We start from the raw sequence: 15,856 nt of genomic DNA, 5'->3' as shown, positions 1-15,856 counted from the left end.
TTTCAATAAATTTGCTGTAATCAGAGCTAGAATGAGTTCATACCAAATATCCGGATGGTTTCTAGTAGATCTCACTAAAAGCTTTCTTTGATACCAATATAGCTTTCTAAAACTTGGTATTGGAGGCAGCGTATTCAAAACTATTGTTAAGGTAAGTTGTATTTGGTCACAGTTAACGCACATACCAAGATAGTAACCATGGTAATAATGTTATCAGATGAAAGGTATTCCTGTTTACAATACATTTTGTGAAAAATAATGTGTAATTGACGAGATTTTTTACAAAAAATTGTAGTTTTTAATAGTACACATTTTCTTCAATTTCAAAAAAAAAACAGCCTTAACCTACCTGAGTGCATGGCCTCTAAAAGCATTTCTTTGCACAATGTTCATGGAAATAATATGACTGCTTACCCGGAAGTCACGCCTTTATAATCTTAATTGCTCGTTATAGCAGATAATTCTACAATGTTTGTGTAGGATTGCTAATTATTACCCACGAAATCAGCGAAAATTAAGCCCCTCAAAAATTGTGTACTATATACGGTAGATATAATTAACGTCCACTGTTCGAAAGATCCGCGCTGTATAAATAAATAAATTAGGAGCTCGATCGATCAACAAGTGCTGACTACTAGAGATCATCAATTCAACATAATAATAATTATTATTACCGTATATCTTCTAATTTATCGGACACTTCTAATTACCCGGACACTCTTTTGGGCAATTTTCGTTGTTCTAATACAACGGACACTCCAGTACTTTAATATTACATTTGTTCTAAATATCCGGACAATACCTTGAAAAGTTGAGTTATCATTCACAGACGGAGACTTAGAGTGCTGCAGTTAGATAGCTTTGAGTAGCTAGTTTTAGATAGCTAGTGCAACTATTCAGTCGTACCCTGTTCTATTAAACTTAGCTAGCTCGCATGCAGCTGCTTGCTTGTTCTAATTATTCCGGACACTTCGCATGCTCTATTCCAATTATACCCGGACAATTTCCAAAATAATTATTTTTTCCTGTCCGATAAATTAGAAGGTATACGTATACATTATTGTGGAGTAGAAACAAAATTAATAAGTATGCACCTGATAATTAATTATACAGCAATTAATAAGTAAAACCCCTATAATAGATCTAACAAATTTCGACAGTTAAATCGTATTAAAACGATTCCTCCTGCTTCCAACTTTCTCCCCTCCAACTTTTTCCAAAAGTAACTGCACTCGAAAGAATTAGAGATACATAACTAGACACAATCATAATAATTATTGGTGACAACCTAACCTTGAGAGTATTATCCATACTGCGTATTTTATCATCATTTTCCTTCTGCAATAATGACAAAGTATAATGATCTACATGTGCATGATTAATTTTAGTAAACTCTGCATGCATTGTATGCATGTGTCGATGACAAGCTAGTCCAACATACGTGCACAAATCACTAAAAGTTAGCCATTAGCCTGTAGATGTTATCACGTGACTGCGATCAAGACATCAATGCACTGAACTTGTAGTGATTCGTGCATGCATGTCAGACCTCCTCGATCTGAATAAAAGCAGTTGAGTGCAATACATGTTCTGAATTAATAGTAACGAGTATAAGTCTCTCTGTGCCTGTGCACAAGGCAGCACTGAGTGCATGCATGTTATTTACGTATAGTAGTCTGGGGGCCAGACCTTTTCTCAGGGGGAAGAAAGAGAGGAGAAGAGGTCTGGATACTCTTGCAGCATTTCCGTGCGCTCTTGGAACGTAGAGACTTACGACATTAGATGTCATTCATCATTATTTTCATATTAAAATTCACATGACATAGGAATCGGCTCTGGCCACATTCCACTAGAGCACACGGAAATGCTGCAAGAGTATCCAGACCTAATCCTAGCTCTACTTTGATTTTGCCCCCCGAGATAAAGGTCTGGCCCCCATACTACTCACCAATGCCTGTTACGAGTGCTATTAATTCTTTGATTATAGTATGGTTAAGAGTGCAATAATACAACCCGTCATGTATACGTATGTACATGTATTAATATAGCACGAGTAACAAGCATCGCAAGGCTTCTAATTGCACGCTAACGTTTAATTAAGAAAGAAACACTGTTACCCACCACAGATATCTTGAATTCCTGAAGTGAAGTTTCAATTTTAGATACATTCTCATTTAGTGTGTTAACTATATCCAGCACTTCTTTGTTTGCATTCTGCAGTTGCGAAAACCTTAATTTTTATTCTGACACTGTTAATGGACATTACACACACAGGGTGGTCAAAATGATTACACCAATTGTCATGGAAAACTAGCCTACGTATACATACATGTATGTGTCTCAATCAGAGCAGTGACTCACTAAGACTTTACAAGAACACAATTACATGTATACCTCAGGAGGGGACAGAACACGAGTAATGGCTTGAATATCATCATAACGCTCTCCTTCCCACAATGTGAATCCAAGTTTCTTAATTGTGCTGCATTCTTTATTTGGAAATATTTTTCGCCATGGCTTAGTCCGCTTCCAACCTTTAGGCACACAACACTTGAACCATTTCTGAAAAATAACTACCAGTTCTTCCATCGACAATGCTTGATCAACCTACATAATTATTGTGAAAGAGTCAAATCTGAATAATTATACATATACATGTAGCTAGGGTACACATGTTTTTGAAACAAGTTTAGCCGGCATTTACGTACATTTGTTATATTAAGTTAAAGGGACGTTTTCTTGAATTTAGGAGGTTCTAAAAATCCTTTGTGCTAGCCAATTTCAAAAGCATTTGTACATGTAGCACAATTAAAGCAAATAAATAAGCACTAGCATAATTATAATTAAGTAAGACAGCTAGGAACCAGCAAAATGCTGCAATAATAAATACGAATACACATTAATTTCATGGTGCACATGACTCACTGACTGCGCATGCAAGGTGAGGTAATCTAATCTAATCTTTTAAAGTACTTAGTCATACCGAGGCAACAGCACTTCTACGTGCTTTCCATTTGGCTTACCTGTAGTGCAAGCTTTTGCAGTTGTGCTTCCTTCTGAACTTCCTCAGTGTCCCTAACTGCTAAACTAGTCTGTGAGAATAAGAAGAAAAAAAACTGTCTCCATACTGCATAGAGTGGAAAACACATTGCTACTACATTTGTATTTGTGGCAAACAGAAACGTTAATTTGATAACGTAACGTTCCGTTTAGAACAAGCAGTACGAACGAACATACCAACATGTTGGTAAGGATGATTGGCATTAGTATGATGAACATGATCCAGAGAATAAATGAAATCGGAGGAAAACGTATTTCTTCTGCATCATCACTTCCACCAGACGGGTCCAGACGAAAAATTGTGTCATAGTCCAGCTCACCAGTTGTCATGGTCATCACTTTCAGCAACGATCGGGGAACATCCGAAAATGGAGAACGCTGTAATGATTAAAGCTATGTAAGTGCAAATGTGCAAACCATAAAAAGCTCTACATATACATTATGCACGTACAATGACTTACAATGGCATTTGCGTCAAAGAAAACCATGAAGAATGGTATCCCAAAGGACACTATCAACAGCACGGTCAAGAGCAGCATCTTGAAGAAGGTAATGGAAATTTTAATCAAAATGAGAACGTAAATCCCTACAAACGGTAGCTTTGAAAAAAACACGATGAGATTAATCCACCCAAGGAATATGGAAATCACTCCAATTTGCCACTGCCAGTTCAAGACACAGAAATTGTCTGTATTATACACCACCACAAATACTATTGTAGTGACATATTGAATGACTTCTACCCAGTTAATCCAGTCAGTAAGGTAAGACAATCTTTTGGTGTAGAGCTGGATTATCTCAAAGAAAAACCGAGCTAAAGCCAAGAGCAGTACAATAGCCGATGATGCAATGATAAATGCCTTTAACTCATCTGTAGTAGCTGCAAGATAAATATAGTGCTTGACTAATTTACATGGAGAAAATGACATTAATTGCACAGTGGGGAGGCTACACACAGCTTTATATTATAATAATTTATGCATTGCATTAATTATTAATTTTACATGCATGATAATTGATACTCTATAATTATGCCTCGATGTGCATATGCACATGTAGGGCCACTAAACAGGAACAACCGGAAGAAGCCGGCCAATAATGGGCGTGGTTATTGCGGGGTTGTTGTTGAGAGCGTAAAGTTACATAGAAGTATTGTGCAAAGATAACTGAGTTCTTACGCCCTTTATTGTATCAAGCCAAGTCTACAGATGTTAGGGGAAAAGCATGTGTTCCTGTGGGTCCCCTGACGTGATGAGGTTGTGGTAATATGGACCAGGAAAGTCTTCTGCTACCAAATCTTGCCTTTATGTTCGACAGGAAGTCATTGCTGAAGATCAAGAAGCTAATGATCACTCCTGAATGCAAGCTTTAATTCGACACTCGGGAAGTTATTCACTAATGATCTACTGATGTATTAGTCCACCACTCTTCCTAGCTGGCAGCTCTAGCTGTCTGGGAGGCCTTCTTGAACTGCCTCTTAGATAAACAGAGCTAGAAGAAGCAACACTGCTGCAGCATAATTATTTACTTTGATTAGTGTCTCTGAAAGCTGCCATTGTGGTCACATTGTCATAATTATCCTTTTTGTAACTTTGTCCGGTTTTTTACAATTTGTATGATGAAATTGCTGTCAATTATTTCGCGCATGTGCATACAAAGTATACCAGGCCGCCTTTCTCTTCGCGGTCTGGAATCGAGGCTAGTCATATCTGGGTGCCTAGTTGAGTTGCACAGCCTGTATCTTGGCCCTAAGGAGGTGTTCCTGTTTAGCGTCACACCTCACATTAAACAAGAACACCTCACTCACTAGGAGCCAGAGATACTGGTTTTAAAGGCTGCGAGGAGTTCACAAGTACTCTAATGGTGGTGTAGGTCAAATTTGTGTGTGTGACGTCTGCACAGCATGTATCTCTCTGGCTCCGGTGCTTTCATTTATATATAGTATATGTGTACCTTCTAGTGTGCACGTACTCTCACTTACATGGACAGGAGACCAATGTTCCATTTTCTGTAAGCACTGTGCTGTTAATACCTGCAGTACAAATACGTGTAGTATAAACTTCATACAGGCCTTATCAAAGTATATCACTTAATGGACAGTAGACCAATGTTCCATTTTCTGTAAGCACGGTGCTGTTCACACCTGCAGAATAAATACAAACTTTACAACACAGTTACAATGTAAATTAAAATGTTGTACTATAATTATGCAATATTATACATGCCAATACGTACATGTAGATGCACTTGCAATCACAAAATAATATTGACTAGAATATAAACATTATCATGTACAATCATATAGTGCCTCTGCTGCATTACACAATGACACGAGTACCCAGCGCTTACACTGAGGAGACTGTGGGTTGGGTACTAGCAGGGCAAAAGCAGTGAGCAGAGATAGGAACACGGCGTAGGTCAGTAGATTGACAATGTACCCAATCAACCAAAATTTATTCCACTTGTAATGAAGTAGAGAGCCGACAACTGGATGTTTCAACAGTTTTAACTCTTTTCGATCTACCTGCAATCACAAAGCATAGAACATGCATTTTCAGACAGCTAGCTCACTTATTCAACCACGTGGACACTTAAATCGCATGTGCAAGTACTGTACGTGTTTGCTATTAAATGTAGCCGAATCTTTCATCTGGATAATCGAGAATTCAGGGGTTTGGATAATCGAGGCTCAACTGTACCATGATTTGCAGAGGATGTTTTGCCTTGCTGAATGCAGAAGGACCCCAAGTGGGAGGAGAGTCTCTGCTACAAATTTCTTCATAGCTGCAACCATGAGCATTATGTGTCTTCTTTTTCTTCCCCCCACTATCTGTTTCGTCTACAGCAGATTTCACTATATTCTTCGTCCTCACCTCTGAGACTTCTCTGTAAAAGAGAAAGTAATAAAATAATGGCAAAACTCTATTTTCTATTTTCGAACAACTACATGTACATGTGTCTTCAGTGTCTTCAGTGAGATAATACATGTAATTATAATTATTGTAACTGCATCACACTTAAAGTGGTCTAGAGTGGACTTCACTAGCTTTAAAAACTTACATGTATACTGTATAATTATACCATGTACCGGTAGAAATGTATATACATGTATACATGTAAGCCAGGTGTGTAATTATTCTTACGTAGAGCCAGAGCCCTCGTGAACATCTTCGAGGAACTCATAGTTGTAAACAACGCTGTAGTCAGTGTCTTCATGAATATGAGTACTTTCAACGATACAGTGATCTAGCACTTGCTCTGCAACAGCTGAAGAAAACGTTGACAATTGTAAAGCATGCATGTGTAAATGGTTTGTTGTTAATAACATAAAAGCTACAGTACATGCATGTACATGCACACAGCAAGCTACATGTACGTACACATACGAATAGGTCTCATATCACAATACCTGGCATTTTCACAATCAGTTCCCTCAAAGCTGTCGTATACTTTTCCCGGCGTTTGTATCTCCCACGAAGAGCGAGTGGCCACTGGTGCTTTTCAATGATTGCCTTAGCAATGGTCCTGAAGCACACAACATTAACTACTTAAGTATAATTATAATAGACTTACTCATAGCCCTCGGAGATGACATCTCTGAATGCTGCATTGCTGACATCAGCATTCTTCTCCAGAAGAAAGATTGCCAACTTTGTTTGACCGTAGTAAGCAGCCTTGTGGAAGGGAGATTTCTGGAGGAGAGATTGGAACATCATGATTAGACTGTCACACCAAGTTGAAAGCACGCCATGTACACACATATGTACATGTAGCCTCGTCCCAGGTCGAGTTGTCTCAAATTAATGCTACATGTACATGCCAAGTTCTGGAATATGTTTGTAACATCTGGATATTAAGGATCTACATGTGCCTTCTGACACTAGAAGTAGCATATGCATGGTCTTAGTTTATAAAGCTACGGTAGCTATAGCTAGCTCTCAGTGCAGTGGTTTTGGTAAGATTAAGCCACGCACAACTAGTTTTACAACATGTTTTACGGTACAGTTTACCAACATGACAGGCACGATCATATAAAATCTTTACCAGGCCTAGTTGGCGACCTAGAGTTATAATAGAGACAACTAGGCCTGGGGACGAGGCTAGCACGTACACAGTAGGTACATGCATGTACATGTACAACGTCTATATATTATAGGTAAATTTGCTTGTACAAAATTACATTCATTTAACAGTCCAGGTACCGTATATCTTCTAATATATCGGACACTTCTAATTACCCCGGACACTCTTTTGGGCAATTTTCGTTGTTCTAATACAACGGACACTCCAGTACTTTAATATTACATTTGTTCTAAATATCCGGACAATACCTTGAAAAGTTGAGTTATCATTCATAGACGGCAAGTAAGACTTACAGTACTGCAGTTAGATAGCTTTAATTAGCTAGTTTTAGATAGCTAGTGCAACTATTCAGTCGTACCCTGTTCTATTAAACTTAGCTAGCTCGCATGCAGCTGCTTGCTTGTTCTAATTATTCCGGACACTTCGCATGCTCTATAAAAATCTGTTCCAATTATACCCGGACAATTCCTATTTTTTGCTGTCCGATAAAATACGGTAATTGAATGGCGCCATGTATTAATAAATTGGCTGTACAAGCACTAACCAACAATCAAGGTCTTACATCACTACCCGTGTGCAGGTGAATTATCAGTTATTATACATTTACGTAATCACACATCTTACTGTAAATTTATTGTTGGAAGGAGGGTTGACCTCAGCACCTTCATTGAGAAGAAGCTGGGCAATTTCAATGCTCCCTTCAATCGCTACCAAATGGAGAGGAGTTTCATCATTAGTGGACCTGTAATGTATGCATGTACATGTATGTGGCAGAAGCAAAATAGTGTTCAGGCTAGTGCTGAAAATTGTGACAATTAAGGTTATAGATAATCACTGCATGCATGAGCCTACAAAAAGTGAGAAAACCTGATAAGCTACGACCCAACAAACACCTAGCTTGCAACGGTAACTGACCCAGATAAGTTACTTACAGGTAATGTAATTGACTACCCCAGAGAAGCCCACATACATGTATATGTACATACATATCTATACAGCACATGTAGAGACTGAATAGCATAGATTGAAAAGGAAGGGGATTGGAAACGACCAGGCCTCCCTGTGTAAATGGTTGAAACACTCCGCGTTATGATTTCGCGCTCGCGATTATTTTTGTTTTGACCGTACTCTGGTTGTATTTCAACTGTTTCTAGCTCTCCTATGCACTAGCGATCACTCAGACGCTGGGAGGTTACTCTAGAGAAGTAAGTTTACACCACTGACAAGCTCTAACTTGTCTAAGTCCGCTATCTTTACTCTGTTTTTAGTTTTTGTTGAGTATAGCTTGAATTACTCCATGTCAACTTTTCTCTTTCCCTGCTGCGAAGCCTAAACAGCAAAAGACATTGCTTGACTTGGTTATTATGTATCTAAGTGCTATATAGAATGGTTTCATGCCATGGATAAGCTTTACTGTTCATAAACGTTTGCAGTATAGTCCTTCAAACTTTAGTATACTTTTAGACACACCACGGGCCTTGACCTCTCACGACTTCATAGTAAGGGCTATTCCTTCTTTTATAGCATTTATTTGTTTAGTGATAGTGGTTGCGTTGCTTAGTCGACCTTTTAGAGCTATATTCTCTTTACTTTTTAAAATATTCAACATTAAAAGTGATCAATTTCACCATTTCTATGTACAGCACATTGTATGGCAGCCAAGACAGGTAATGAGCATGCTGATTATAAAATAATCCCTTTGTAGTTTTAGCCACGCCCTATAACGCGGAGTGTTTCACGCAAAAATTTGCGTTTCCAATCCCCTTCCTTTTCAATCTATGGTTATTGCAAGTGCATTTACATGTATATCCACAGTGTATGTATGAGTGTGTGCCACTAGTGCTGGGTGCTCAATGTTTATTGGCCCACGGCCTGTGCTGACAGAGCAAGATACTCACCTGGTATTGACATTGGGTTTGTGCTCTAGGATAAACCTGATGGTTTCTATGTGTCCCCCATACACAGCATTATGCAATGGGGTCTCATCATTGTAGCCAGAAAGTGTGGCACATGAGGCATCCTTCTTGAAGAACACTTTCAGAACTCTACGAGTGGATACATACGTACGTTATTTGTCAGCAGTTAGCACCACACTACATAATTATATGCCTTGGTGTGCATGCGCAAGCGAGGTACACGGTAGTGTGTTTGTGTGTGTGTGTGTGTGTGTAGACTGCTACAGCTGTTCAAGAATTAATTACATGTAGTAATCGAGTTTCTATCTAGGCTTCTAGTCATTTTAATTTGTGGATTTGCAAAATAATAGGAATGCCATTGCAGCCTTTTCAGAAGAATGCGTTGTCCATGAAGTGTTGCTACTCTACTTAGCTCTGCACTAGAACGGCTATTGGTGTTGCTGCAAGAGTGAGAAGAGAGCTGCAAGAGCAGCCATAGTTTTATACTTTTGGTATCCTTTTTAGCAACAATCATGGTCAATCATCTTCAAGTTTTCCTGTGATTCTGTCTGCATGCAGCAAAATTAATGTGACAAAAAAAATCAACGGTCATCGATCATGATATCATGTGTGTATTAGCAATAGCTACACGTAGTAGTTTTATGTCATAATTGTCTAGAGAGTAGAATACCACAAAATTTAATGTGCAGAGTACTGTACATGTTAGTTGCACTAAATATAATATAGCCCCGTTTACACGACACCTAATCCTGGTCGAATCCTGGTCAGATTTTTCTGAGTAGTGGACATAGTAAAATGACCACTAATTTCATTTGCGCAAACATTGGCTGATAGGAAGCTACAGGCTTACTCTAGAAACACCCACCAACATGTACAACACCTCAGAATCAGAGGAGGTACGACATCCGCGTATCAAAGGAAACGTTTTAGACACACATTCCTTAGGTCAAAGTTCGGAAAGTGTGTGTTAAAGACACACGGATGACACGCGTATGTCGTACCTCCTCTGCCTCAGAATTAGCCCTTTGTGCTTACTCACAGCTAAACCGCTTCTGACACAATCTGAACCACCTCCAAAGGTGGGTTGGCTAATCCGAATTAGAACCCGGATAAGGGCCGTTTACACGAACGCGGTTAGGTTTAATCCGGATTCCAACCCGGATTAAAGGCCTCGTGTAAACGGGGCTTTATAATTCCAAGAAAATCTGCTGATACCATTGTGTAGGTGATTAAATAAGCTACAAAATATTCAAAAAAATGTCCATGACAACATAAGGTGGTGGGTTTGTGGTGATTAATAAAAAGAGTAAACAATTGTTATACGTGTAGTGGGCAATCGGTTAGGGAGAGAAAAGGCCAACGGTTTCCGGCTAAGGTTTGGAACTTAGTCACAACAAGTTTGGCTAATCTTATGAAAGGTTCGATGTTGCTATCTACACATCCTCCGCAGTGCTCAAAATCGCTAATTTTTAGTGCCGTTTCGGTAAGGTTAAAAAAAATCTTACGGCTAAGGTCGAAAAATTACGTAAGATTGAATAAATTGTCAACTTTTGATAAGAACATTTTGTCCAGAAATACTTGATGTTACACACGATCACCCCATTTTCACCTAAAATGATTTCCCACTACAACAACTTTTGGGGAAATATTTTTGCATAATGTTGTAGCTTATATTTATTCACCTGTACAATGGTATCAGCACTAATTTCTTAGAAATGTTCCAATCTTAATCGATCGAGATACATTTAGAAATACAACTACTCACCTATTGTGGTATTCTACTCTCTAGACTGGATGTACTGTACGTTTGGCACATCCACCGAGGCATCAGCACCCGCGGTGCTTTCATTATAATTATAAGCATCTCTGTTTGACAGACTTGAAAAACAATGGCCACTATTTTGCTATACTACATTATAGCTACTAACTGTGCGTTACAGCATTGCACTTTTCAAACAACTTTTTTTTAAAACTAGAACAAATTTGGACAGTGTACATGTTCCCCTACTTGGTCTGTCCTGCCTCTGCGGCCTTGTGGACAGGTGTGTCTCCAATATCATCACGAGCTTTCATGTCAGCCTCCATTTTCAACAGCTCAATGACAACCTCCAAATGACCATTCTCAGCAGCAAAATGAAGTGACGTCATGTTTTCATCATCACCGGCCTTAACATCATTAACATCAATCCTGTGAATTAAATTGATACAAACTGTGTAGCATCAATATACAGGGTACAATGTACATTAATTGGTTCCGTACATGTAAGCATGAAAAACAAACTGTACAGTATACGTTCATTGCTGATCATGTTACCTACAGCCAGGCCCAATGAGATTCATCGAATGCAGTCATGTTTAAACGTCTTATTGCACAGTAATTATGTGTGCAATAATTGCTCATGATTCATCATCACTTAATTAAGTCATCCAGCTATCCCGCAGCGTGGCTAGCTTTAAAACTTAATTAGCTTGACAAATTTTAACAGTTATGTTCTTACTTCTCCTGGAGCAATTTGAAAAACGCAGTGATGTTTTTCACACTGGGAAGTGCACATAGATAGTGTAGCACTGTTTTCTCTTCCTGGTCAACCATTCTATGATCTGCAGTGAATATCATAATGTGATCAAATCACATAATTATGAAACCTGAATAAGTACATGTAACAGCTAGGACTTGACTGACACATAATTATTATGTTACATGTTAATAAATGCACTTGCATGTACAAATACTAAGAAGTGCTCATGGCAGAAATGTTAGTGAGCGCTATACAGATACATGTACATCCACTATAATTATACTTGACAAAATGGGGAGAGAACACAGGGACCTTTGTCGGGTCACACAGAGCAATAGTATGCATGTTCATTACCTGCACCATTCTCCAACAGCAGTTTTGCAACTTCAATCCTAAAGCTAGACGCTGCGAGATGCAGTGCAGTCGCTCCTTTTTCGTTGGCTAATGTGACAGCTTCTTTGGTGCGACTTAGCCATTCTCGAACATCGTCCAACATATTATCCTCACCTTCAATAATTACCTATGATATGGCAAATTCACAGCATGACTTGTACATGTGCATGTGCTGTATTATAGAGGGTGGCCTGCTTATAGGGCGACTACAATAGGCAGGTTTCACATTACATACTGTACGTGACAAATCGACTGACTTCCTTCAGAAGTATGTCGCTTACAATTAAAGAAGAATTATGAGTACTGTAACAAAGCATGACGGTACATGTACATGTATACGAGTACATTCATTAAGGGTCACAAGTCACTGCAAGTACATGTACATGTATAATACTGACTGCATAGTGGATCATTTTCGAAAGAATTCTTCAGGCACTGATTTTGCAACAAAACGAGGCATGGGTGCTCTAGACTAAGTACTCTGACTAAAAAATTCACAAACACAACACAAACATTTTTAGACTCACGAAAAAGTTACCTACCTCTTCAATAATTTTGAACTCTTCACTACGATCTCTATTGGTGTGATTGGTTTCTTCATCAGTCAAAGGCTATACATACATGTATACATGTGAACAGGCACACGATGATAGGATTACAAGTGTCTATTCGAGCCACTGCGTTTCCCAGCTCATTCTAGCTGGAAAAGATCACTAGATCTAGCTCATGAATAATTAATGAGCAAACGGTTGACCGTAACCTTAAGACCATGGTTCTAACCATGATCTTAATTATTATGATTAGGTGATATCGAAACACTTTGAACAGTGTAATTTCGAAATCACCTACACTGTAACCATGATCTTAGAATAATTGTGACAGGGCCTTAGCCTCCTTCGCAGGCCTTCCTTTTTCAGTTATAATTTTGTTTCTGTTGTTTGTCACAATGTTAACACCATACGGGAATAATTGGAGGAGCAAAGAAAGAAAAAAGGAAGCCACTAAGAAAAAGGAAGGCCTGCCCCGCTAAGTCTTGTGATCTGCTACTGACGTAGCCAAATTTAATTGAGCGTGGGCAAGAGTAAACCGCAATATCTGTCCTCCCACACACTGTGACACAGTACTTGGAGCGTATTTACCAGGAACTAGAGGCAAAGCAGTGTACTATACATTACTAGTGTACGTGTGTGAAGCTACAGACCAGTATGTAGAAGTTAGCTCTACAAGATGAAGTATGAAAGGCTAGAGTACTACTGTATCTGATAATAGCCCTTGTCAAAAGGACCTGGGCAAAGAAGGAACCTATCCCAGATCCTGGACAACTCACAGCAATACTTCTGACATGCCAAAATTGACAGATCCCTTCATGTCATCAGAAGGAATGTTTTAGTCCAAGTCATAATGAAGAAGAAGAAGCTATATAGATTGCCCTGGCACAATCACACTATCCAAACTAGAAGGGCAAGGGCAACTAATTTTATCCTTGGATAATTACAGTAGAACTACAGCAGAACTACAGACTCGCCTTATGAAACTCAATGTGCTCCCACTCTCAAGACCTCACGTTCGACCTAGCCGAGTGTCTCAAATTACAGCAGACAATGTAGACCTGATGAGTGCTTATCTGCAGGTTTTATTTTCGTATCCACTATAGAGCTGGTTCTACTGCCAGAAAGTTTCCAAAAGGAGCAGAACCTCAAAAACAATAGGATTGTACGACTATGGAATTGACTAGACCCTATCGATCTCTAACATCAAATTAGATTACGAACTAAGGGAAAATTCGACATTGGTGCTCGTGCCTCTGTGAAAACTGTCTCATGCACACAATTGCAAATTAGTATGGTTTAGTCTCATTCTGTCAGTACTCATGAGATCACAACCTTGCAACATTGTCATGTCATTCTCAAATACACTGTTTCTAGACTAGACTACTGTTCAATAATAATAACTCAAGCCTCAATTTGAGGCTTGAGGATAGGCTCAAAGATAGACCTTTAGTCTTCAGACTTCACTATGCTAGGTATTAAAGCCATCGTCTATGATAATATCTCCAGACTTGCATATAAAAGTAAGTCTGCAATGCGTAGGCATCCTGTGGCTTTGTTGCCTGTCAGGCTCGGCCCATCTACTGAAAGCCCACGCTCATTTTCACTGTGCCACCGTCACGCGACTTAGCGAGGCAGGCTCTCCTTTTTCTTAGACGGTTCTTTCTTTCTTTCTTTGTTCCTCCAATTCTTACCGTATTTTATCTTATTAACCGTGTGACAAAGAACAGAAAAAGGAAAGGCTGCGAAGGAGGCTAACAGGGCCTAGGAAAACAACCCTTATGGAGCAAACTAATTAATTGTATTTTATTGCTTAATTAAATAAAGCAGTGCTTAAGCTTCAAATTGATTACAATATCACTCACTTTGCACCTTCCTACCCTAAAATATTTTCGGGTGAAAGGGGGACAGTATTGACCTACCGTTTTGAGAAACTAATGTTCCAAGTTCTATCCGCATTCAAGAACAGCATGAAAAAATTCAATGGCTGCCTTGTAACGGCTATACAAAAAAATTTTCGGATAAAAAATTTTTTTTTAAAGTTAGAGGAGATATTGAAGTTATGTACTTCTTATGAAAGAAAACCAAAATCCTAAAATAGCTCTAATTATTTTACTTTGTAGTGTACTGAACATTACTAGTTTGCTCCATAAGGGTTGTTTTCCTAGGCCCGGTCACAATTGTATACACAGTGACAATTAATTATCGTCTTTTTTCTAATTACAGCACCCCCCTAATGGAAGCGCCAAGTCAATTTTTAATTGGGGGCTACATAATAATTATATGTCTTGAAATCAAGGTTATAATTTATACATAGTAAAACTAGAGCACTGAAGTGCTAACCCTCAGCTGTTTGGAGTAATACAAATGGTATAGTATGTAAGAAGCATGGAACCTGGCTAAGTAATAATTATGAGCAATGAAATTTTGTTCCTGTACAGGATTACTTTAGCTGTATATACGTACCTCGAAAAAGGACGCAAAAATACACAAACAAACAAACCAACGGACTACTGTACCCGCTGGCCGCGGCACGGCCTCGGGTAATTATACATCTACAGTTTATCTATTATAGCTTCATGGACTACTATCTAATGCTAAGCGCCACTCCAATAATTAAAACCGTCATACTGGAATTATAGTTGTTTCTTTTTCTATTTGAGCGACACTGTTGGATTCGCCTGAAATGCACACATGCCGTCACTCTTGTACAGACACTCACAAAATCATCACTGTTGACATTGGCAACAAGAATAATTTCAGTACAGAGAGCCTCTTGTACCTACCGTACTTATTCGATTTAAGGCGAACCTCCAAATATGGGGCACCCTCGATCTTAGGCAACAATTCTCTGACCTCTAAAAATAGTGACTGCTGTGTTGACAATTATTTTTCATGTTGCGTCCTAAATAGAGGTCAAACCATAGCCTCGATTACAGGCCGCTAGAAACAATGTAATTTAAGCGGCCTGCAATCGAGATGTGACCCTCTAACTATGCGATACCAGGAAACCAAACATAACATTTCAACCTACAAAAGAGAAGACCTCTGGCTTCGTAATGTGTTGCAATACGTACAGTATACAACATCGAAAAACCAACTGCATTTTTGAGTCAAGAGTATAGCCTTTTTATTGATCTAACCAACACCTTACTTCATGCAGTTGCAGTGAAAGGTCTTGCAGAAAAATGCCTTCCTGACTTGTACTCTTGTTGGCCATAGTCAACTCTTTTTACCTGTTCTCTGATCTTTGAATCTGAAATGATGTGATGTTAGAAAATTAACTGGCTGCACTGTATGACCTCACACACAAGCTGACCACGCCCTATAATCCAAG

The 15,856-nt window shown here is 38.9% G+C and overlaps 1 protein-coding gene across 1 annotated transcript; it reads right to left on the bottom strand.

The window, feature by feature from the left end:
- Positions 1–1,070: 1,070 nt before the first annotated feature.
- LOC135335914 (transient receptor potential cation channel subfamily A member 1 homolog) lies at positions 1,071–15,820 on the bottom strand. Its single transcript, XM_064531618.1, has 21 exons — positions 15,674–15,820; positions 12,514–12,582; positions 11,933–12,098; positions 11,558–11,660; positions 11,068–11,247; positions 9,042–9,188; positions 7,768–7,885; positions 6,634–6,752; positions 6,470–6,585; positions 6,204–6,327; positions 5,760–5,946; positions 5,410–5,584; positions 5,150–5,203; positions 5,042–5,092; positions 3,522–3,940; positions 3,238–3,438; positions 3,024–3,092; positions 2,395–2,607; positions 2,122–2,214; positions 1,294–1,338; positions 1,071–1,226 (listed from the first exon to the last, which is right to left on the bottom strand). The coding sequence occupies exons 1-21, from the start codon at positions 15,737–15,739 to the stop codon at positions 1,161–1,163; spliced, it is 2,781 nt and encodes a 926-aa protein (XP_064387688.1). The 5' UTR covers positions 15,740–15,820; the 3' UTR covers positions 1,071–1,160.
- Positions 15,821–15,856: the final 36 nt, after the last annotated feature.

This window comes from Halichondria panicea, chromosome 5 (genome assembly GCF_963675165.1).
Source record: "Halichondria panicea chromosome 5, odHalPani1.1, whole genome shotgun sequence".
NCBI lineage: Eukaryota > Metazoa > Porifera > Demospongiae > Suberitida > Halichondriidae > Halichondria > Halichondria panicea.
This window is presented reverse-complemented; position numbering and strand designations above follow the sequence as displayed.

Bases quoted from the DNA above. Each gene is read 5' to 3' on its own strand.
- LOC135335914 (XM_064531618.1), bottom strand. From the start codon at position 15,739: ATGGCCAACAAGAGTACAAGTCAGGAAGGCATTTTTCTGCAAGACCTT. The intron at 5,204-5,409 runs GTAAGCGCTGGG...TTTATTCTGCAG, and splicing joins CAACCCACAGTCTCCTCAGT to GTGTGAACAGCACCGTGCTT. The intron at 2,215-2,394 runs GTATACATGTAA...TCGCAACTGCAG, and splicing joins GTGTTCTGTCCCCTCCTGAG to AATGCAAACAAAGAAGTGCT.